The 26,033-nt window shown below is 42.4% G+C and overlaps 1 protein-coding gene across 3 annotated transcripts in view; it reads right to left on the bottom strand.

Annotated features, from left to right (window-relative positions):
- LOC119480529 (partitioning defective 3 homolog) overlaps nt 1–26,033 on the bottom strand; it is a 431,832-nt gene that overhangs the window by 75,362 nt on the left and 330,437 nt on the right. For all 3 annotated transcript variants that reach the window (XM_037756853.1, XM_037756854.1, XM_037756855.1), the window contains one exon: nt 24,090–24,398. In XM_037756853.1, coding sequence (XP_037612781.1) covers nt 24,090–24,398 — 309 coding nt within the window. The remainder of the gene's footprint in view (nt 1–24,089; nt 24,399–26,033) is intronic.

The following is a 26,033-nucleotide window of genomic DNA, read 5'->3' as shown; positions in this document are numbered from 1 at the left end:
GGATAATCTCTATCTTTTTGTCTATACCTATCTCTTTGGCTCGCCGTCTCTCTCTCTCTCTCTTCTTTTGCTATTTTGTTTTTCCTCTCACCTTCTGGTTTGTTGTTTTCCGAAAATTTTTCGCTCATTCATCAACTCTTTGTGCTTGTATCTCCCCAGCTGTGTCTTCCCTGTGGTGTCTACTCATCATTCTCCCCTCGCTCTTGCTTCAATAGGTGCAAAAAAAAGTAAAAATACAATATCGTCTAGTCTGTTGTAGCTTTCCACAGCCTTTATCTCTTTGAACCCCACAACTCCATTTCTTTTCAGTCATAACTCAGTCAAATTGGAAAACATCACACACGTCTGGATGGAATCAGCTGCTCTTTCCAGAGATGGCAGAATCTCTGACGTCCATCAAGAATAAATGTCCATGAATGCGCTTTAAAAACATATTAAAAAAGACTCCTTATAAACTTTAGAAATGTGTAATGTGGTTCAGGCAGACCACTGAAATCACGTTTCCATTAACTATTCGGCATCAGCTGCTTCATTCATGTTTGCATCGCTCACTCATCAGCTGTTTGGCTACCAGCTGACTAGCATCACCCAATCATAGAATTCTTCCACAACGAATCCTTGTTGCTGCTTGAATTCTTTGAGAGCTCCATCAAAGAGTATAGAGCCTTTTCACCAAAGCTAACTGTCTAGACTGTATGAATGGTAAATGGACTTGCATTTACATAGTGCCTCTCTAGTCTTCTGACGAATCAAAGCGCTCTACGCTACATGCCAGCATTCACCCATTCACACACACACATTCTGAAGGCAGAGGCTGCCGTGATAATCTAAACCCACATTCACACACCGATGGCTCAGCCTTCAGGAGCAACTTGGGCTTAAATGATCTTGCCCAAGGACACTTCGACATGCAGACTGGAGGAGCCGGGGATCGAACCACCGACCTTCTGATTGGTGGACGACCCGCTCTACCTCTGAGCCACACTGACCATTTGAAATTGTCAGTTCCTTGATTGGATAACTCACCGACTCCTTGGCAACATTGTCCTGCGTGTTACATCACCCAGAGCATGATGGGAACCATGGTGACAAAACATATGGAAGTAAACGATCAAAGCAATAGAAGAGACACTATCAGTACATTTTGTAAACAGTACCTAAGCTCAGAATGTTCCATCAACATTGTTCTTATATCCCTAAAACATTGACACTCTAGTCTGTCCATTCCTATAGGCCCTTATCAGATCTGGTATTAACATGCATCCTGGGTGATCCGATCACAAGTGGACAGCTCTAAGGCATGAATGCACTGAAGACGCATTGAGGGTCGATTGCTTGGACCACATTCAGAGGTGGTCTGGCCCAAATATGGCCACGTTCTTTTAGCAGTGATGTGTCTTGGGTCACATCAAGGACCGCCTACTCATCTGACGTCTCGCATGGTCTCTGTGCTCCTCAGGTAAATAGACAGGCAGACGTGGGTGCTTGTTTGCCTCACAGCATGGAAACGGCTATAGCAACATATTAAAATATATCTTATCTATTAGGCCTATAGGCTATCTATATCAGCTGGCTGCTGTCGGTGATGTGTTGGTGTTTTTGTTCCGGTGCTCTGCACATATCTGACACCCGCTAGCTCGCTCATCCCCGACTCTCTGAAGCTCTTTACCCCGCTGTTGCCTGGCAAAGACAGCAGTGTCGTCAGTTTCGTCAGTTTCGGCAGTGTCGGCAGTGTCGGCAGTGTCGGCAGTGTCGGCGGCACGGAGGTCCCCCTGGATTGCCAGTAGACAATAACCTTATATTTTTATGTTAATAAAATGTACCCAAATTCATGAATATGTAGGATATTTCCACTGACGTTACGTTGCAACGTCTGCCACACATTTATTACGTGTTTATTTGCACATAGAGCAGGGGAGTTAGATCCGAACACAAGTGGTCACTCAAGACGCACGTAGAGACGCATTCTAATACCAGGTGTGAGCAGATGTACTTAGAGCAGTCCACTTGTGATCGGATCACCCAAGATGCATGTTAATGCCAGGTCTGAACAGGGCCATAGAGACATTGTAGGCATGTGTGCATAATAAGCAAAAATAAATCTGTTTTTCAAAATAACTGAACTAGAAACTGTTTAGTACCAGTGGCATGCCAAATGATAGCATTTCTGAGGAGCCTAAATCATTCTGAAAGTAACAATATATGACATCCCTACTGTAGCTAAGCTACTGCCAAAAGCCTGTAAATAGAGGGAGAGAAAACAGAGCAATAACAGACTGGGTTGCAAAGGTGGTTGAAGCTCTATTCCACAAATATGAGGTGGGTAAACCTTTAGCTTATTTAACTCCCACTTTGACATCACTGCTTGCCTTTGTTGTCCATCTCCCTCCTTGTTCCTCCCTTTCTTTTATCTCTCTCACTCTCCACCACTCATCCCCTCCTTCGTCTCCAGCTCTCTCTGCCTGCGCGGGGGAAAAGTGACGATGACACAGCACGCCATCCCGATTACAAGGTTAAAAGACGAAGACGGGGGAGTCGCACAAACGGTGGCACCGCTAAAGTCACTCCTGCTAAAATAGAAATGACGTCTGTCGGATGCGGCCCCTAATCCTGTTTGGGATGTGTGTGCCGTCTGACAAAAAGCGTGAGCCGGCCCCCGAAATCATGCACAAACACACACATAATAAACAATATGAAACTATTTCATTAAAAAACAGACATTATTTTGTTGTCTGTTTGTGTTGGCCACCTCCAGGCCAGCAGATTGAATGAGACAAGACATGGGTGGGTGTGTGATTACGGGGTGCTCATCCTGTCACTCTGCACCCCCCAGATAAGATGTGTGTGAGTGTGTGTTTGTGTGTGTGTGGGCTGTTTTCGCCAATGACACACCTACCCAATCAAGTGGCAAAAAACACTACTTTCTCTTTTCTCTTTCCCTGTCATCCTCCTCTTTTTCCTCATCTCCATCCCTTTAACTAAGCTGATTAAAAGGCAACCCCCCCTCCCACCCCCACACCAAACCCCCCCCACACACACACACACTCAGCCACTCACCCGCCACCCAACCCACAGCCCTACGGCAGCACGGGACAGCGACGGGCCCTAACTACTTTCTGCATGAATATTAAGTGCGGGATTTGTGTCGCGGGTTTGAAATTGGAAATCACAAGTTTGACTAATCAGCTTTGGAGGTTCCACATTCGGGGTTTGTGTGTGTGTGTGTGTGTGTGTGTGTGTGTGTGTGTGTGTGTGCGTGTGTGTGTGTGTGTGTGTGCATCTCTTCCCTCGTCTCCAGTGGCAACAGAGAGCCCCTCAACACACACACACACACACATCACAACCCCTGATCCTGCTGCGAGTCCGAGCGCTTATTCACTGCCTCAGCGGGGCCAAATACATCCCCCCCCAACCACACACACTCCCCTCCATCCCTTCACCCCTCCACTGCATTCACTCCCACCCACCTCCCATTTAAAAAGGGACCCAGAAATAGCCCAAGAGGCTATTAGGAAAAATAGAGCCAGAGGAGGAGGAAGCTGTAGGGGTTTACAGTCCAAAGCCATTCAAGGGTACACTCCAGCGTCTCCCTCCCTCTCTCTTATTCTCTCTCCCCCCCCCACCCCCCTTGTCATCCATCCTTCTCCCCTCGCTCTCTCCGCCGCTCTTTGTTCTGATGAATCAGTGCTTTAGTGAACATGCTCATTACGGCTTTGATAGCCGAGGCTCGTTCAGTATCCCTGGCATTGGTGGAAAATGGGGAAAAAAGACAGAGATGAAGAGAGAGAGAGAGAGAGAGAGAAAGAAAGAGAGATGGGAAATGGAGGGTGGGGAGTGAAAGAGCGCAACAGGAAGAAAAGAAGAATAAGAATGACTGAAAAAAGAAGCATTAATGAAGCAGAGTAGAAGAACTATAGGTTCTTTACAGTCCCTGGATGGAGGACGGAAGGGGAAGGACAAGACATAGAAGAACATTTCAGATCCTCACATTTACAATTAATGTTAAAAAATCTCCCTTTTCTACTAAATCTGTCACAACCTTCTCTATATTCTGATCATACTTGCAGTAAGACATGTTATTTCCAAGAGACAAATGCATTCCACTTGTCTTAAATCACTTTTATAAATCGCTTTTGCTCCAGGGCTGGAGACTGCTGCTTTCAATTTATGATGCTCTCGCTCTTGCAGAAAAATGCAAAGAGTTTTGTAAGAGATGGAAATTATAGGGAACATTCAGAGGTATTACTGATAATAGCAATAATATCAATTTGAGTTCATTTTTGCAAATGCCATGCCGCTCAGTGATGAACAGACGTGTTTTATAGAAAGTGCTTTTCCGACGTGCTGGTGATGAATTTGGCGGCACACATTAATACAGAAGTTGGATGTCTCGCTGATGAACATGAATAGCAACGTGCCGTGATATAAAGGCACACAAAGAGCTACTTTAGGATATACTTAGGTACCCTGGCCCATGACGGAATCTCTAACCTCTTCATCTCACAGTTTATGATCTCACAAGACTGAAAGAATCATTCCATGGTGGTGATATATACGCTTTGACACTGTGGCACCTCTCTAAATCCATGACTCAGGCTCCGCTGTGAAACAGATGTCTGGGGAGATTTACTGTGATTATGTAGACACATAGTGAGACAACTGCCATGACGAGAGTTTACACATGATCCTACAACAGAAAGATTGTTTTGTCATGGGTCCCAATAGGGGTAGATTTAGGAAGAGAAGTAGTGTGTAGTGGTAACAGTGAAACTTGGAATGTCAATACACTCTCAAACTGGTTTCTAGTCAGGTTTATTCATCTATCTACTAAATATATTAATAAGAAATGAATAATAGTGTGACTTACTGGTTTTAAAATCATTGCATAGATGAGCTACAGTATGATAATGATACAAATTGAAGCAGCAGAAGCCGAGGTACCCTGACTTTTATTCCTGAGTATAAATAGTGGAGCCTACAATTCCCATAATGCAACTCAATGGCATATTTCATTTTAACCTCACTGCCTAGTAAATGCTCACATTTTTCAAACTCCACGTACCTACGAGTCTCCAGACAGTAACCCTGACATCATCAGGGCTAATTTCTCAGATTCATGAAGCTTCAGAGCAACAGAAGACGTTATAAAGCTGTTTGTACAGGCTGTAGTATTAGTATTAGTAGTAGTAGTAATAGTAATAGTAATAGTAGTAGTAGTAGCAGTAGTAGTAGTAATAGTAGTAGTAATGGTAGTAGTAGTAGTAGTAGTAGTAGTAGTAGTAATAGTAGTAGTAATAGTAGTAGTAGTAGTAGTAGTAGTAGTAGTAGCAGTAGCAGTAGTAGTAGTAGTAGTAGTAGTAGTGGTAGTGGTAGTGGTAGTAGTAGTAGTAGTAGTAATAGTAGTAGTAGTAGTAGTAGTAGTAATAGTAGTAGTAGTAGTAGTAGTAGTAGTAGTAGTAGTAGTAGTAATAGTAGTAGTAGTAGTAGTAGTAGTAGTAGTAATAGTAGTAGTAGTAGTAGTAGTAATAGTAGTAGTAGTAGTAGTAGTAGTAGTAGTAGTAGTAGTAGTAGTAGTAATAGTAGTAGTAGTAGTAGTAGTAGTAGTAATAGTAGTAGTAATAATAATAGTAGTAGTAGTAGTAGTAGTAGTAGTAGTAATAGTAGTAGTAGTAGTAGTAGTAGTAGTAGTAATAGTAGTAGTAGTAGTAGTAGTAGTAGTAATAGTAGTAGTAATAATAATAGTAGTAGTAGTAGTAGTAGTAGTAGTAGTAATAGTAGTAGTAGTAGTAGTAGTAATAGTAGTAGTAGTAATAATAGTAGTAGTAGTAGTAGTAGTAGTGGTAGTGGTAGTAGTAGTAGTGATAGTAGTAATAGTGGTAGTAGTAGTAGTAGCAGAACTCCTCGACACAAGTTAACTGATCGATGGAGTGCCCCTTTAAAAAGGTCGCTGTGCTGCAGCTGACTCTTAACTTTTTGGTTTTGGATCTCCTTTAATTGCACCAACAAGGAGACTTTAAAACAGTCCATGCAACTTAATTATGACAATAACTTTGACCAAATACTAGAATTATGCCTGGTGGTTGTATGCCTCCACCAACCGTTGCAGTTTACATCCATGTCTTTCCAAAATTTCATCATTTCATCATTTTATCCTATTTGAAATTTGTGTGACATTGTCATAATTAGCAAATTAATTATTGAATTATGGCCAAAAATGTGTTTTGTGAGGTCAGTGACCTTTGACCTTTGACCACCAAAATCAGTTTATATTTTAAAGACTTCAAAATCTTGTTTTTACTACAACAACAACAACACATTGACCATGTTCAAACCCCCAGTGAGCAGCCTTTACTTAGTCTCACTGTAGAGGTGTTGTTTTACAGCTGACCCTGACCTCTGACCTCCCTGTGGAGGGGTGCAACCTAAACACCATAATTACACATGAAGCACGTATTTGAAAGGACATAACCTCAATACACCAGGAAGTCATTCTACGGATGTAACCATACTCGCTCCGGTAGTTTTTGTTTTTTCCTGCCACAGTCAGTTTCGTCATCTCAGAACCACTCTGTTTCCAGTCAGGACTCTAAACCCCGCTATCAAGCACTCTATTAAAGTCATCCTGCACAATCAGCTCGGAGTCTGTTATGATACATTATTAATAAATGACACACGCCGGAGATCAGATTGCCAATGCACACGTCTGCTCTGGGACATGATTGTAACACGCACACCACAATGCAAACACAAATAAAATACTCCGGACATGAACATAAAACCATAAACCGCTTTGAGATTGCGGTCTTTATCACCTAGTCAGCTGTCAGTGACATGAGATGGATAAACCACGACTTCCTACAAAAGGTCATAAAACCAATGTGGATTTTAATTGACGTCCCTGACTACCACTAAAACATGGCCATTACCCCGAGAGAAACCGACTGCAGGTCGGCCCGGCAGAGAGCCTTTAATGACGGCCATATAACTACAGGATGGGGATTATTCTTTATGTTTAATCACGGCAGAGAAGACAAGTGTTTCTGGGAAGACGTCTCTCAACGGGACGCTTACAGACCGTCAGCATTAGAGGCTGTGAAGCTGAAGGATGGTGGAGCGGTAGAGCGGCCGTGGTCACTAAACACCTTGGTGGTAATAGCCAACAATAACACAGATACATTACACTCTCAGAGGCACGCACGGATCTAAAAAAAAAAAAACTTAAGCTACTTAAATTCATATTTAAATCTGTCTTTGAATAGACAGACAATTCTGAAATTGTAGTTGAAAGTTAGGTGCTTCTTAAATTGCTAGAAGGTATCGGCATCTAATGAGTAAGTAGTTATTTTCTATGGCTTTCAATCGATTAAAATATTAATTAATTAATCACATAATTGTCTAAATTTTGTATGTGTTCAAAATGTACCTTTAAGGGAGATTTGGCAAGTATTTAATACTCTTATCAACATGGGAGTGGACAAATATGCTTCTTTTATGCAAATGTATGTATATATTTATTATTGGAAATCAATTAACAACACAAAACAATGACAGATATTGTCCAGAAACCCTCACAGGTACTGCATTTAGCATAAAAAATATGCTCAAATCAGAACATGTCAAACTGCAGCCCAACAGACAACAGCTGTCAGTGTGTCAGTGTGCTGACTTGACTATGACTTGCCCCAAACTGCATGTGATTATCATAAAGTGGGCATGCCTGTAAAGGGGAGACTCGTGGGTACCCATAGAACCCATTTTCATTCACATATCTTGAGGTCAGAGGTCAAGGGACCTCTTTGAAAAATGGCCATGACAGTTTTTCCTCGCCAAAATGAAGTGTAGGTTTGGAGTATCGGAGTAGGATGGAGTAATCCTTTAAAGAATCCTTTAAAGAAATTAGTGGCGTTAAAATGTTAACTGTGATAACGCGTTATTATTGGATTCTATACTGTATATAATCTTGGAATAGACAGAAAATCCTGAAATTGTAGTATTTTGATTATAAATATTTTTGAAAGTTATGTAAGTATTGGCATGTAATGAGTAAGTATCTGACAGTTATTTTCATCTGATGAAATCATCCCACTTCAGTGGCATATCTTTGGAACTCTACTAAACGTAAGATTAAATTCATGTAAAGTTGGATATTTAGTGTGCGATTCCAGACTGGAAAAATAGAAGAGGGCAAGGGAGAGGAAAAGCTGAGCTTATTACTGGAGACCTACACAGCGTTTGGTCCAATCACTGAACCAATTCAATAAGGCTGACTAGGTTAAAATGCCGTTGGTTATTAACTTCCCCAGTAATTTCTCCTGGTACAAACAAACCCCACCAATCACCGTGGATACAGTGGAAACTCAGTGTGATTCCCTTGAATACGCCTGCTTTTCTTTGAAAACCGTCCAGGCTCTAAGACCATTGGCTCCACGGTGACATCATGGGCCCATTACGGTGGACCGACGAGGCCATGTGCTGCCATTACGACGTTGCGAGGGGCTAAGAGCATTTTTACAGGCATGCTGATGGCATTAGAGATGTCTGCTGGCCCCCACAGGGTTTTATTAGGTCCCACTGAGAGCTCAAACAGGTCCGGCTCAGGTGACCTAACGAAGCACTTGTCCTATTTCGCTAGAGGGGACCTACAGCCGAGTCTTGGCCCCAGCAACAGCCTGTACCGGGGATAGAAACACACAGAGAAGCCCCCGGGCTTCCCCTGGTATATTCTGGTTTAATTCAATCCTACCTGTGTACACAGAGGGTGAGATGATGGAGTAATAGTCAGGAAATGAGCCCCGTGTTCACTGCATGACCACAGGTTATACACTCTGCTGACATGTAAGTTAGAAAAGGCTCTGGCAGTCCAACACCAGGAAGCCAGAGGTGTAACTTCAACATGAACATGAAAAGCAAACAATTCATTTCTATTGTGAAATTTAAAAACACAAACAATAGTTTTTTTTAACCCCGAGACCCGACTGAGTTTACTGTCTTTCAGAGGCAGTAGCAGGTTCAGTATTTGAGCTAATTAAGGAACAGATATCATATGAAATTAGAAAATCTAAGGAACCCACCAACCATCTCATGCCAGCTTTTAGGAAGGAGGCTCAATAACGCTCCAAAGTTAGGCTAAATGTTGGCTAGGAAAAACTGGCACAGCCATTTCAATGGGGTCCTTTGACCTCTGACCTCAAGATTTGTGAATGAAAATTGTTTCTATGGGTACCTACGAGTCTCCCCTTTACAGACATGCCCACTTTATGATAATCACATGCAGTTTGTTGCAGTATAAATGTGCTATTTTTGCCTATTCTAAAATGGTGTATTTGAATATTTCTGCATACTGGGGTCCCAATACAGTTTAGGAATTACATAAATTGAGTGTATGACTGGAAAGCTGAGACTCTTGTGGATCCAATGAGTCCAGTTGTATTCATGTGTGATGCTGTTAGTCCCCATAGTAGCCATTTCATTGTAGTGACACCATTTTTTTTAAACTTGACCTCCACAGTCTCATGGAACTTTACAGTCACAAACTAGAGACCTAAAGCATTCAGAGGATGGATGGTTTTCTCAGGTATATTGACAAGAAGGGAGTTTTTGAGCAGTTTCCACAACAGAAATGCTCGCCATCCAATCACCGAAAAATACATCTTTTTTGCAGAAATCCCAAAATGTCTTTTTTTTTCTTGAGTGGTATAAAATGGTTAAATTTAGCACCAAATCTTTGTAACAAATGATATTAACCGAAAAATTGCTGCAACAACTTATGAGACATAAGTGAGCATGGGGATAGCCATCATATACTTCCATTATAATGCTCTAAAACCTTATACATTTTCACAATTTATTTGAATTGATTAATTAATTAATTCATGTTTATTTCTGATTTTTGACTAGAACAACTTGACACACAGTGCTGAGCTGCTTCTCAAATTAATCTCCAGGTTCCCAGCTTTCAGATGATGTACACCACTTCTATGTGACATCTAATGACCTGCTATCTGCCCATAAAGTTCCGTTTACCCCTCTAAAAAAAGACACAAAAATGGGTCCATTGTGGGTCTCAGAGGGTTAAATGACAATATAATGAACAGAACTCCCACTTCTGAGTATATATTTTCTCCCCGCATTGGCATTTTATGCACTTTCATTTTATGTGACGCTGCTTCTTCATAATATACTGCAGCTCGCTACAATAGCTGAGGATTATTCATCCACACAACAATGTTATCAACGTGTTAAATTAGAACGGAACCCCATTATACCGGAAACAATGACATCTCCAGGATTGATGTGAAAGGCCTACATTTTTCAAGACATGGTAATGACAAAAATTTTGTCCAAAACTTTCAAGGATTAACAGAATTCTCACACAAAACAGCAGGGGGAAAAAAAGAGGTGGTGGTGTGCACTATTTCAATACCTCCTCGTGAGTTGATCTCAAATATTGGAAGGAGGCTTAAGACAGATGGAATGTGTCGCTGGATGGTCTTGCGGATTTGGGACGTACTCACCCATTCAGCTCCCTGTAATTACAAAGGCTCTCGCCGAGATCCGATTTGCCGCTGGGAGCTTGTTCGAGGCACGGGGATTGGAGCGACAATGGCGCGGTCTGACAAAGGAATATGGATACTGCTCTTAAAATAGAGAGAGCTAATGCTGTTCGGTGTTGAGTGCACAAGCTCGCTGGCTCAGATGTGGGCAAGGTAAATTTAATTATGTGCCCTGTACACACTGGCTGGCTTTCGATTAGAATGGACTAACTTCTTGATACAGCTGTACCCCAGCGACCACTTAGAAAATAGTGTTCAGGACGCAGTCTGGTAATTGATGCAGGAGCCACTGGTCAGTACTAAACTTTTAGTCCTGAATCTCTTCTGTCGATACTATTTAGTGGCCTCGTCCATTTATAATGGTATGGATTTTAACCCTTTCTAACAGAAACTATGTGTGGGGTTCTGTCATTACTGTACTAAGGGAATGACAGTGAGAGGTTGAACTTTAAGGTTTTTAAGAATATATTGTACGGTAATATACTGGAGGTTGAAGGCCAATACTTGAATTTAATATTATAGCTTCCAATCGCCGTTATTTTGTGGTAATATTCAAAAATTGTTATTTTCAGAGGAGAGCTAAGCAGTGAGGGAATTTTATGCCAGCCCAATCGCACAAAAAGCTGTATGAATGACATGATAATGCGCAAGGCAAAAGTGTGCAATAAGAACGTCAATATTGCTTTTGGCGTGCCATTTGTACGCCTTGTAGTCTGTATTGAGTCCAATGTCAATGCATCTGCGTAAACATGCTACGTTCAGAGTTAGTGACGTAGAATTAAAAGTGAGAGAGCCTGCTTATGGTGGGCGGGCGGGGAATTGGGTGGGTCCAACAAACACAGGACTTCGACCAGGAGACCGGAGTTCGAGACAGGTGTTTTTTGTTGTAAGTGACATTAGTGACGTTTGTGACGTGTTTTCTGTACTTCTGTTACGTTGTTTCCATACGTAATGTACTTACTTTACGTACTTATTTCAAGCCCAACCATGACGTTTTTCCTAAATCTAACTAGGTGATTTTGTTGCCTGAACCTAACTGCAGACGTTACCGTCGTTTTGTTGCGTGGCGTACAAATGGCATGCGAAAAGCAGTGTACAAATGACGTGGAAAAAGGCTAAAATGCATCCTCCTCGTAATGTTGTGCTATTTACACCTTCCTGTGAGGCCGGGTTGCCTTGACATGTAAATTACAGACAAATCTGCCGGGTGATTTATGTGTTGTGCCCCCTATGGACGCCACCAGCACTGCCGTACCAAATCTAAGGCATTTATATTGATAGTAAAAGCACTGATGTTTGGATTGCTGAGGGTCAGCAGTCAACCCGTTTAATAGATGAAGGCAGCATGCAAATGTGGAAGTTATTCAGTCTCAAAACAGACAATGCAAGCTTCTGATTATCCCACAACAAACTTGCAATCCATGACTTGTTGCATTGTAAACAGATGAGATGCACCATCTAACAAGCTAGCAAGAGATCTGAGGGCAGGCAGGCTGCTTGATGTCTGGTGGTTCCTTTGTTGAGGATGCAGGCGAGGAGATGAAACGTTAAGACGAAATCTTGACTTCACGGAGCAGAGACTTGACGTTTATTGTCGGATATGTTTGTAATATGGTGAGTTTTGGTCTAGTCATCTGTTTAAACAACAGTTATTAGATGATAACCTTTATTTAAATGGTTTCTGAGAACTATATTTACCTCCGCCAAGGAGCTTATGTTTTCTGTTCGGTTTGTTGGTTTGTTTGTCAGTTTGTCAGCAGGATTACGGAAAAACTACTGGTCCGATTGTCATAAAACTTGGTGGAAGGGTGTAGCATGGGCCAAGGAAGAACCCGTTCAATTTTGGAGTGGATCCGAATTTTGACATAATTCTAATAGTTTTAGAAATCTATCTAGATATATACTGTATATAGTGGTTGCGCTTGCAGATTTTCATATCATGAAAGACTGGACTATTGGCCTTGACAGAGGTCTGTGTTCTCCTAGTGCCCTTCGTTCAACAGGTAACAGGTCCTACGTGATGCCCTGGACATATTTCTTGTCAAAAATAAAGTATCGTTTGTTACATACTGTCGTAGCCGTTTAAGGGTTTAACTCTGCTTTTTATGTTAAGTATTATGAGCATATATTTTGATATTTAAATTAAGTTAAATATGAATTTGTGTATTATAGCTTTGGGTTGTATTTGTTCTTTATATTATAGACACTTGGTGTGACTGTCAGATACCGCCCCACCCCAGCTATTAGAGGCAGGTGGTGTGGGTGTGGGTTTTCAGTAAATGTCAGGCAGCTGAAGTCGTCATTTAGATATAGTCTTTCGACCACTATTTGAGTATTTTCTTTGACATTACTAGGTTTTGTTTCATTTCATCATGATGTTAACTTAGAACAAAGTTTGGAAAGTTTTTGAATTCGTTAAATAAACAAATTTAAGTGTCGAAGTGGACAAGGAGGTTTTTTTTGGAAGTGAGTTGGAACTGACCATGTATTCAGCTCCCACAGCTTTTAAAGGCCGAAAAGCCGACATACATACGTTTCAGTATTATTGCGCAGGTTTTCAAATTAGATGCCACTGCATGGGAGCTTGAGTTTTTCCACCTAAAAAATGTTTTTTTTTCAATTGAAATGAAGATGACATTTGATTGGAGGTTCACCTTTTAACCTCAACCATCTCCACATCGGACAACACGGACTTATATTGACTTGATACGATGACAAAATGATTGATCTAATCATTTCAAAGTTAACCTTGATATTATGTTTGGTAACTACTACCTTATTCTGTTGAGTTTTGCTCTGTAGTTGCATTTCAGTTCTTCTTTTGCCCAGTTTTTGCTCTCCTGTCTTACACAAGTTATATCCACAGTGAGAGGGAAAGCTCCTAAACACTCCCTGATGCCTCTACCAGCCTTCCCTTTACAGTAAACAATCACTTCCATGGCCTCACCTCACTGGCTGGCAAACATCAGCGCACAGAAGGAAAAAAGGCAGCAGTTAGCAGCGTCCCTGCCTGACACTCCCGAGGTCACATTCCGGTGTATTTGTGTGTGTTTACACTCGGCGTGACTGAAGATGAAAGCCAACATGATGGGGAGGCGTGAGAGTCATCTGCTCGCCGCCACGGTTCATAGTGTAAACCCACGCTCCGCGGTCACCTGCCTCTCGGCCGCCGCATTCCTCACCTGATCTATTTCTGGCGTGAGAGTGGATGGAAGCGGCTACGCTGACGTTAGCGGAGAGAATCTGTGATTAGTTTATGAAATTGGGTTATCTATCATGTGGAAACCAGAGTTTTCTCTCACAAAGGGGACCACATATTCACATAAGAGGCCCGCCACAGTGTGCGTTATTCAATCCAAATAGATTTCTTCTGTGATTGAATTCAGAGGAAAGCACGTCCCACATTTGCTAACAGCATGCACTCCGTGTGCTTTCTCCCAATTAGTCCCTGTGACATTTTCAAAACAAATCATCGCATTCACTCTAAATTGTATTGAAAAACTTGCTTGTCAATTTGTCTATTTTGTTAATCTCTCCTCTGCGTGGCACAGTGAGTTACGGCGTCAGGCATCGACAGCCTTCAGGAGAGTTGAGGAGGGGGGGGGATTAACTGTCTATTTGCGGCAGCCGATTGCCGGGAATGAGATGCCCTCCGGTGCCGATCAACCAACGAAGCTCCGGCAGCCCTCGGCCATATTCAAACCCCCCCCCCCCGCCCTTCTCTACTCCCCATGTTGTCTGCTGGGGCACGCCTGCCCTAAATGGCACGCTCCCCTTTCCTTTCATCTTCTTGTGAAAATTCATTAGGTACTGTATGCATGCCTTCCAGGCTTCCCATTTGAGGGATGTTGATAAAATACATACTGTACGTGCAACCTTAATCAGCTTGATCCACTTGATGTAGACTTGAAGGCGAGGTGGGTCTTTCTCTCTCTCTCTCTCTCTCTCTCTCTCTCTCTCTCGGTCTGCTCTCAGGCTGTTTGCTTTCTTAAATGAACGTAATGGTACAAACGGAGGATAAATTGCCTTCTGTGTGCTCCATCTCATCACATCCATCCCACAGGGCCCCCTCTCCGGAGCGGGTGGGTAAAAAGAAGAAAAAAAAAAAAAAATGAAAGCAGACCAGAAAAATAATTCATTTGCTTTGCCTGGGAGATACACGTTGCTATCTGTGTAGAACCCCCTGCGATAAGGCTGATGTGCATTTGGTGCATTAGGGCCTCTTGCACTATCGCCGTGGCACAGAGCGAGCTGGGAGGAAAAAAGGGCAAAAGTCAGTGTGAGAATGTGTCCGTGTATCGGACCTGCACCCCTCATTTTGTAACCTATCTACAGGGTTTACATGGGGCTTTTCCAACAGCTGTATGGGGACTGAAGCATCGTCTACAGAGGTGCAGAGAATGTCACGCAGACGACCGGGCGGTAACAAACAGCCGACCCGAGGATTCACCCAGGCTCATTCATTACATCTGCAGCTCTCTCGACAAGAAGCTAACATTCCAAATGAACTCTTCCCATCACCTCGGTGTCCCCTTTTTTTTTTTTTAAATTCTCAATTATAGCAGGAGAAGGCACTACTCCACACATTCACTGTGACACTAATTTCACACCCACACAAGGACACTCAGAGGGAGTAATGGAAAACGCTGGCGGATGTCGGAGCAAACAAAAAAGGCAGCGCCAAAAAAACACGCTGCCACGGCCCTGGGAATAAAAATGTGACACAGTCGGCGTCAACCTCGGAAGTTGAGCTCGGCAGCCCACAGGAGGTGAAGGAACTAGATACACCAGACAGAACACTACAGAGATACCAATGAGTAAGTAAAATGTAATTAGTTACCGCTAATGTATGTGTCACATTAAAGCAAACTGCTCCTTGATGCTAGACATATCAATTTTACTCCCCTGAGAGCCACAAGAAAGCGCTATTAGAGACTTACGAGCTGTTATTAAAGTCTTAACGCAGATGCAGGGGTCGTAAAAGATTCATTTGTTTACCAATGAATTATTGAGAGGTAGGATTTAATCAAAGCTACAGATGTTGCAGTCAGAAAGTGTTGTTAATCCCTCTTTGATTGCATCTAAATGAAAATATAGACTATAAAATTCACAGAGACTGATTGTTGATTGCGGAGTTAATTACAGACGCCAAATAAGAGACGGCAAACAATAATAAAATTTTTTAAAAAAGCGATTACTTCAGATTGGCTCAGTGATCGTCTGATCGGGGTTTGGGAGAATTCACTCTCCATCTGCATTACTTTAATCGAGTCATCCAATGGTCCACACGAACATTACAGCACAGACTAAAACTGAATGATTATGTGTCCCCGTTGGAATGGTACTGTGATGTTTTCTCATCTAAAAAACTTAGATGACAAACAGGACAAAACTAATTATGATTGGGGCTGTCAAAGTTAACGCGATAACACGCTAATGTGTTTTTTTTACGCCACTAATTTCTTTAATGCATTAAAGCAACTTGCAATTTTTCGGTTGTAGTTTTAAAGCTAGAGTGAAGATACTGGTATCGTATGAAAACCTAAGGAATCCATTAGCACCAACCGTGTCATACTAGCTTGTCGACATGGAGGCTAAATAAAACCGGCATGGCCATTTTCAAAGGGGTCCCTTGACCTCTGACCTCAAGATATGTGAATGAAAATGTTTTTTATGGGTACCCACGAGTCTCCCCTTTACAGACATGCCCACTTTATAATAATAACATGCAGTTTTGGGGCGAGTCATAGTCAAGTCAGCACACTGACACACTGACAGCTGTTGTTGCCTGTTGGGCTGCAGTTTTCCATGTTATGATTTGAGCATATTTTTTATGCTAAATGCAGTACCTGTGATGGTTTTTGGACAATATTATTCATTGTTTTGTGTTGATAATTGATTTCCAATAATAAATATATACATACATTTGCATAAAGTAGCACATTTGTCCACTCCCATGTTGATACGAGCATTAAATACTTGCCAAATCTCCCTTTAAGGTTCATTTTGAAGAGATTCATTTCCGATTAATCACGGTTAACTATGGACATTCAGGCGGTTAATCGCAATTAAATATTGTAATAGATCGACAGCCCTAATTATGATCCAGACAATAGTGAGGATAAAAGCTCTATCAGCCTGTGGCTCTGACCAGCAGGATGGTGGGTTTTAAGCATCATTGGACAGCTGTAAAAGACCCTTCGTCTGAGGTGAAGCACGCGTCTCACCGCAGTTTAACGTTTCCCACCTCCCGAGTCGACGTCTCCGAGCCTCAAAGTTGCGAGGTGGTGAGAAAGGGGGGGGGGGGAGGGAATCCTCACAAACTTTCTCCAGAGATGAAAAGCCTGACCTTTTATCAGCTGCGGAAAATGCATTAGCTACCTCATAATCCAATTTCAAGACCATGCAAAGTGGAGGTTCTGACTGAATTTGTGTGTGGAGAGAGCAAGGGGGTAAAAACACCACAGTGAGTGTTTCTGACTCTTTGGGTTCTTTTTTTCTCTTCCTCTACTGCCTGCCTGCCTGCCTGCCTGCCTGCCTGCCAGCCTCTTTGGAGCTGCTGAGTTCGCAGAGGACTTCAAGGGCTTTGCACCACTGAGCTCCGTGAGCTCCATATCTTTCTTTTTTTTCCCCCCACCTCTTCCTCTCGGTGTCTCTCTTCTTCGCCCATGCTCTAAGGAGCTTTAGAAAACTTGACTGGGTAATGGGAGCAGCAGTCAATCAAATTGCGCTTTTCAAAAGGTGATGCTTTGTTTCACGCTCGCTTCCCGCAAATCCCATCGAGCCTGGCACCTGTCAGGTTTGTCGTTCTGAAACGCGGCATCCAGCGCCAGTCACCCCGAACCCCGCGGTCCCTCGGCAGATGGAAGGGTTGACTTGTCGGCTGCCTGTCGAGAAATGAGGTCATTCCATTTTGCTGGGTCTAACTTTATTTTTTAATTTTTTAATAAGGTGATTCAAAACAACTGAAAAAGAAAAATGCATGGGTGTACCTCTTGGTAATAGAGAATTCACGCTACAGGTTTTAGGGTGAAAAATGATATTTACGTTCGCTTTATATAAGGTTCTAACAAAACGGAACATGAATAAATCCTGGATTTCTATTGGTGCCCTTCAGTTTTACTGAGTCTGACAGCATTGTCAAAACACCCCTGGTGCTGCCAGCTCTAATAACGTGGAGGTCGTAATAAATTGTCAAATGAGCTCTTGTTGTAGCGTGATCCCGTCGAGGAACAGTAAAACCCGATATGGCAGAATGGGCAGGATCTCTGGACGCCCACAGCAACCAGGGGTCCTTGTATCTCCAAGGGGTTTATGGGCTCAGGTCTGACTCATTCCAGCTTTTACAGTCACACTGACCTTCCCATTAGGGCTCCATTACCAAAGGTCTATCAGAGAGAGAGGCGTATACCCGCTCTATTTATCCAGCTGCAGCCTCTTCTTATTAACTGCGGTGGATAAACAAGAGAGCAGCTTTGAAAGCTTTGGCGAGTCACGGGCAAATGCCTTTATTATGGCTTAAAATGAATGCACATGTGTATAAACACATGAAGCATAACAAAGAGTCCAAGATGCAGAACTATAATGTACAGGCATTGCAGGCATGTGGACCCCACCTCCTCTAAAAAAGAGCACCAACCCACATCAACCAAAGGGCCCCAAAGTGTCTCTAATTAGCTGACTGGATTCTTCTATTTGACTAAAATGTTGTGTTGTAATGACAGCGCAGAGGGACGTACAGTCAACAAAGCCATGAGAACTGAGACTCCTGGGTACACCAGCATCGTTTGATGTCTTTCCAGCTTATGCAGACGTTTGACAAGGTGCCTTTTAGATGGAAGATACTGATTAGTTTGAGTGTAGTCGTCCTCCAACACACGCTCTGCCTCTGTTCAGCATTTGGTGTGTTTTTACCAACGAAGAGAGACAAATAAAGGACGGCTGTCAGCTAATTTCAACTCAATTTGCTTCCATTTACTTGGTCCCTAGAACCAATTTTACAAGGTAAGATTTGTGCAGTGCTTCTAGAGGTCATATGATCATCAGGAGATGGCCTCCACCATGGTAATATCCCCATATAATATTATTTGCTATGCTGTAGGAGACCATGGCAGCTAGCCAACAACTGAGTACTGGGTTTATGTGGTTTTTATGTATATACTTATTTCATGGGTTTTTGTAAAATATACAACAAAAAAAATCAACAAATCTTTCTTTCCTGTTTGGTATGAAATGCTTGAATCTCATTTTGGAACTATTTGGTTTGGTGAAAATAGTGTATTACTACACACTGCGGCCTGTTTCCATTAAAGACAGTATAGAGTTGGCAATCTGCACTAGGCAGTAGGCTTGCTGCGGTAGTCAGTGTTACCAGTGTTACACGGTTTTCGAGCATACACCGATTACATACTTTCTACTTTCTGGCCAGACTGCCCGCGTGAGCAGCGCGTGAGCAGCGCGTGAGCAGCGCGTGAGCAGCGCGTGAGCAGCGCGTGAGCAGCGCGTGAGCAGCGCGTGGCGGCTACGGAACCTGTTGTTTTTTTTATTTCGGCGTCCCTGTTAACAGCTGTCATGTTGCCAACTGCGTGTCTTATAGAAATTCAAGGTCTAGTTTTAACAACAGACAGTGAAAATGACTCTTTTGACTGTATATTGACATCATACCAGCAACATTACTACAGTTTCAATGTCAGTATCTGTAGATTATGTCACGGGCATGAAAAAAAGTAAAGGTTTATTTTTAAATTAACACTGCCTGCTCTCATTTAAAAATATCCCCCCCCCCCCCAAGTGTTTTTTCTGTGGATAGAATTCCTTCATTTGTTAACACAAGGCTTTTATTCTGAAATATTTGCCGGACATTGTTGTAGAAAATGCAGTAACTTGCACGGCTCCATGAATGAATATAGTACAGGGTTTTAATTGTGGATTATTACTATTATTTACAAATGAGCACACGCTTCTTAACCCTTTTCTGTCTAAAATAAATATAAATGACATTTATAATGAAATGAAATGGCCGTTATGAAAGGGAAACTCTATATAGAAAGAAAAAGCTGACAGCAGCAGCAGCAGCAGAAATTCTGCCGGTGTGGACAATCCACACGTGGCACAAGCAGCAGTTCAGCGTGGCAGCCGTCACGCACTGCTCACGCTGGCAGTCCGGCCCAAGCGTAACCCTTTCGTATCAGCGCTGAGTTATCAATACAGAGTTGGACAACGGACGCTACAAACTGAAAGTGAAAAAGTCCGAGTCTCAGCACAGAGTAGTAGGAGTTAGAATTCTAATCTGTAAACACCGGCGTTGTCACAAGTTTATTAACGGTGGGAAAATGTCGTAATCGTGGCATCCCTACTAGGCAGTGTGATTTTTAAATTAATTTATTTGTTTTTTCATGTTGTATCGAAGTTTATTCAGATGTGTTACAAGGCACTGGCTTGCTGTCAGATGTCTGACCACGAGACAGAAAATAACTCAAATATATCCCTTTAAAATAGGATCCTAAATCTGCCCCTTTGATCAGAGTGTGTTTCTCCAGGGCCCACCTCAGAAGGCGGTAACAGTATCCAGGTCAGGGTTAAACGCTACTCATTCTTCTCTTTCATACTGAAGACTGACTGACAGCCAGGAATGAGCAGCCTTCCCTTTACAAACCTCATCCACTTCCTTATTTCCTGACCTTAAAACAGGATGTTCGGCAGCTCCAGAATATAAGGTTAAGCAGCAGTGGCAGGAAAGTGAAGAAACAGCACTGGATCAGTACTCAATGGCAAAACAAAAAGTTCTCAATCCAATTTTTGCCGTCTTATGACATGGAACAGTCAGAAATAATTGCAAATTCTGTTGCGTTGGCACTTTATATTTGACAATGAAAGTTGCATTTAATTTAGAAATGCAAATGACTGTTTATGTTTGTTATGATAGGCAAGTGACAGGAGTCTTGAATCTGAATGTGTTTCAAGCTCCTTTTTTGCAAATCGTAAATAGAAAGTCTCTGAGCTAAATAGGAACCAGTGCATATTATTATATCTCAAAGGCAGCAAGACAAATATTACAGACGTACAGCCGGGCTGGCATACACAAGATATGCAAAGCAGCGAGAGGTGCAAAACAGAAATGCAGTGTTGAACATGCGGCGCACATTTCAAATCAAATCACAACACTGGCGGCAGCTAATCCTGTCCCTGCTAATAAAACTCCATACTGCGCTATCAATACTTAGAGCTCACACCCCAAACTAAATATATAAGCTTGTGTTTATAATTAACATGCAACACTAGAAGCTTTTTGTGCTGAAATAAAACCTGTGAAGGTGAGAATCTAATTTCCAAGAAACTGCTAAAAACATGAGAGCAGGAAGGAGACGATTCTTTTTATATTATTTGTTTTTTGAAACCGATGCATTTCAAAGATGACCTATAATACTGTAATGTGTTCGTTTTTAAACTTAAAATGATTATGACACCAATTTGTGACATTAAAAACAGAAATATGGAACCGCTTCCAGATGGTCGGAGGGAAATTTGGCTAAATCTGAAGCAACCAAACTATTTGAAATCATTTTTGATATCTGAGTAATAAAGCATCTGTTTACGACCAGACCCCCTTATGCAGCGCGTACTTTGCATAGTTCTTTATTTCTCTGTGAGAGCCACTAAACAGATTGCTATTAATATTCCCTGTGGCAATGACGGAGAAAAAAAATAAAAAAGAGAGTGTCTTATGTTAAGGCTTTCATACTGTATCCCTGCACAGAGCGTATTGACAATCAATAGCATCATGTCTATCACTGAGCAACATTTCAGGGTCTTGTGATCTGAATACACATGCTCGTTGAACACTAGACATGCATTGTCTTCTTTTTCCAACTAGCTTATCATTGAGTTCTGCTTTGGGGAAGTGGTATAGTTTACAGTAGATAACTGTCATGACACAACAAGGCTATCCACAGGAAACACATGGAGGTAACCTTCACTTCAGACGTGGATCAGTGGCCTTCACTAAGCCCCGGATGTATTGGCACATGGATTTAGCCGGCTATCAGAGGGGCCAGATAACCTTGTCATATCTACTTTGACTGTCATGGAGTGTAGTGGTGGTGGGGGTGTTACAGGATGGAGATTCCACCTCTGTAAATCCTCTTAATAAACCAACACACACTCACTCACACACTCACTCACTCACTCACTCACTCACTCACTCACTCACACAGAGGCGCTCTGTCTTGACTGCACTGCACACAGCTTGGCAACATGTGCACCCCCCCAACCCCACCTGAGCCCCAGCAGTGAAAGGTCACAAGACCCCAAGTGACAGCTGTCAATCACAGGAGGTGGGTATTATCCGATCCATTAATAACACCCTGAAAGGTTCTGGGAGACCATGGGGATGGAAATCTCCTGACTTGTCACCACTGGATATGACCTATACAGGAAACCTGTGGCCCTCAGAACAACCTCCAACTCAGCAGAGGCACAAGCTTTTTATATATACAAGATGAGCAGCATGCTATAAGATTTAAAGGTGCAGTGTGTAGAATTTGGCGGCATCTAGCGGTGAGGTTGCCGATTGCAACCAAACGAAACTTCTCCAGTGTGCCAAGCGTGTAGGAAAATTACGGTGGCCGACACAAAAAAACGTGAAAACAAATGGGCCTATCTAAAGCCAGTGCTTGGTTTGTCCGTTCTGGGCTACTGTAGAAACATGGCGGACGGCTCCGTGGATAAGACCCGCTCCCTATGTTGATATAAACGCTCATTCTAAGCTAACGAAAACACAACAATTTTTAGTTTCAGGTGATTATACACTAAATAAAACATATATATATTAGGGCTATCAATCGATTCAAATATTTAATTGTGATTAATCGCAAATTAATCGCACATTTTTTATCCGTTTATCCTTAAAGGGAGACAAAACAACAACCCTCACAGGTACTGCATTTAGCATAAAATATATGCTCAAATCATAACATGGCAAACTGCAGCCCAACAGGCAACAACAGCTGTCAGTGTGTCAGTGTGCTGACTTGACTATGACTTGCACAAAACTGCATGTGACTAACATAAATTGGGTATGTCTGTAAAGGGGAGACTCGTGGGTACCCATAGAACCCATTTTCATTCACATATCCTGAGGTCAGAGGTCAAGGGACCCCTTTTAAAAGTGGCAATGACAGTTTTTCCTCGACAAAATTTTGCATAAGTTTGGAGCGTTATTTAGCCTCCTTAGCGACAAGCTAGTATGACATGGTTGGTACCGATAGATTCTTTAGGTTTTTCTAGTTTCATGTGATGTCACTACCTTCACTAGCTTTAAACCTGAGCTCTATACAGCCTCTGATCTTCAAGTTGTGTTAATGCTTTAAAGAAATCAGTTGCGTTAAAACAAATTTGAGTTAACTCGACCGCCCTAATACTTATTCATATTATATTCCATTTCTGCCCCCCTAAAGGTTACACACTGTTCCTTTAAGAGAACAAAATGTGAAGTTAAGATGCATAATACTGTTGATGTGGCTAAGAGATTGTATATCATTATTATATATATATTTATTTATTTACTCACTTATCTGCTGTCTGTGACATACTGGTGCCTGCTGCTGTCTGTGTGTCTGTGAGTTTGTGTATGGTCTGGGTAGATTGTAAAAACTGAATTGCCCTTCTAGGGTAAATAAAGTTGTCTGAATCTGAATCTTAATCTGTATCCATTTTACAATTCTCTACAGTTACATTTTCTCGTAGGAGATTTCCATCATATCATATTCTCTGGTTTGTTGGTCATCCCGACGTGGGATTGATTTAGGTTTTTGTGGACTGTTGTTTGGCCTTTGTTGACATTGTATGATCGGCTTTGTTAAGCAAAAAGTAAGTTGTAAAGCTGCAGTCCATTTACCGGAGCTAAATCCATAAATAAAAACATATGTGATAACTTTCCGCAGGCCTCTCGGCAATAGGCTATCAACACAGTAATATGAAACCAAAGCTCTGCGTGGCGTTGTCGACACATCGAGTATGTGTTGACATGGAGGTTATGAGCGATGCAACCCCCCAGCGACAAACAAGCTGAAGTCACATGCAGCGTGACTCTCGGCTGGGGAGGATTACCTGTGATCCGAGGATAATGAAAAAAAAAAAGAACTGCCTGATATTAAATTCTAGCACATGGAGAATGACTGATAGGCTTGTGTTGTTTTTTTTTTTTTTACCATGCCTGTTGGATTCTGCCTGCCTGCACGGGGCAATGCCCTGCGGGACGAGGCAGCGATAAAACCCTGTGTGAAATTCATTGTTTTTCTGTGCGGCATGTGTCGCCCATGACAAGTAAAAGTGAACAAATACAATCACACCACAGCGTATACATTATAGATGAGGTGTAAATGAGCTAGACTGTTGCAAAGCATGAACGCAAGGCACAAAGCTAGTTAGTGTCGTTTGAATGAACGAGAAAGGTTGAGAGTTACAAAGCACGCAGATGAGGTTTGAGTATCAACAGCGTTGCAGCGTCTGCGTATAGACTATATTTTTTGGGCCTACCTGTCTGGAGCAGCAGGGCGTCCGTTGCGCGGCTTGTTGACCTGGGCGTACAGAGCCTCCAGGGGTGGGCCGCCGTTGTCCTGTCGGCTCACGGGAAGGTGAGGACTCTGGGGACTCTGGGGGAGATGGTAGTGGTGGTTGTACTGCTCCATGCTGCTGCTGTCCACTGACGAGTCTAACGAGCCGATGCCAGCGTAGGTGTGCTCCTCATCTGAGCTGAAGGCACCACCACCGACGACGTCTTGGATCTCAGCGTATTCCCTCTCCTTTGCCTGCCTTTCCCGGAGCTCGCGCATCTTGGCCTGTATTCTGTGATAAACACATTGAAGAGAAAAAAGTTTGTTTTTATTTGTGAATCATCTGGCAAACTCAACAGAATGCTCAGAAATGCCAACATTTAATATAAAGAAAATACGATTTTACACCCTCAAATCGTGACGGAAATACATTTGAAGAGTCGAAAATGACTAAGATGAGCAGCCTGACAAATGGTATAATTCTTAAGCTGTTAAAAGTGGAAACGTCTGTAAATTATTGCCAGCTCCTTTTCTTTGCCTTTGTGTGAAACTATTTGGCCAACTGAAGCTAGTGCAAAAGAACCATATCAAATTGCCCAATATTAATCGCTTCTTAAAAGATTATTTCTATGTTTTGTTTACTATGATGCTCAGGGAGGCTATATACAATATTAGTTCCAGCTCTGCTGATGGAAACCTATCAAGTTTTCATGCTGTTTTTATAAGATTGGAAAAAAGTTGGAATTAAATTTGCCTGGAAAAAAACGTAGAGCTGCAATTATTAGTCGACTAATCGATTCTCCAATTATTTATTATTATTATTTTGGCAATCGATTAATTGTTAAAGTAATTTTTTCATGCAAAATGCTGTTTTCAGCCTCTGTAATATGGAGATGTCTTGCTTGTCTTTGTTTTATATCATATTAAACTGAATATCTTTGGGTTTGGAACTGACAGAACAAGACATTTAAAGACATCACCTTGGACTTTGAGAAACTGGACGGACATTTTTCACTATTTCCTGACATTTTATAGGCCAAACAATTAATCGATTCATTTAGAAGATAGTCTGCAGAGTAATTGATAATGAAAAGAATTGTTAATAGCAGCCCTAGAAAGATGCTACCTTATGAATTACATAAGAAAATGTATGGTATTTGAGGTATTGACTTGCATGTGTGTAAGAAATGTGCAGTAGGGAGGCAACACAGGATAAAGAGATGGGGTAAAAAGACCAACTGTAAAATTCCGCCCAAGACTCAGAGAGGCTTACAGCAGCATCCCAACTTTAAAGTTTAATCTCAGATATTGATCAGTCCAGACCTGAGGAAGAGGCCTCTCCTCTTCAAACTTCTAAAGTGGCTTTTCTTCTCCTAAGTAACAGGAAATGATGGAGAAAAATGTCTTCCACTGTAGTGAGAGAAGCCAAGCAGTATTATTCAAATACGTGGCTTTCCATGAGCCATTATAGGGCCGAGGTGAGTGCACTGATCTTATCTCTCAGGTCCTCTAACAAGAGGAGGTGGGAGGGAGACGGTTAGACCTCCTCTACATCCTTCCAAGCCCCCTTCCTCTCTCCCTCCATGCCGTTCCTCTCCCCGGGACCACTTCCACACAACAGAGCCTTTCACAGGGCCTTTTCCTGTCTCGGGGAACGGTTCCATGTGAACGCCCATCTGTCGGCGGCTAACAAGACTCGGTCATGGTGCTGCATGGGAGCGAGGAGAGCTGGCATTGTAGGAGACAGTGGGGAGTAGGAAGGAGAAGGGCTGAGGACAGGCAGAGGGGGGGGGGGGGGGGAGTTGACCTCCCACTGCGGTGACCCTGGCAGCAGCCACCAGACTGCTCACTGGTTCCAGATGTTGGACTGCTGCTGTAGGCTAACGCGCACATCCACACACATGCACGCTACCCTCCCACTGGTGCT

This window comes from Sebastes umbrosus, chromosome 21, assembly GCF_015220745.1.
Source record: "Sebastes umbrosus isolate fSebUmb1 chromosome 21, fSebUmb1.pri, whole genome shotgun sequence".
Classification (NCBI taxonomy): Eukaryota; Metazoa; Chordata; class Actinopteri; order Perciformes; family Sebastidae; genus Sebastes; species Sebastes umbrosus.
The sequence above is the reverse complement of the archived record's forward strand: the minus strand, read 5'-3'. Positions and strand labels throughout refer to the sequence as shown.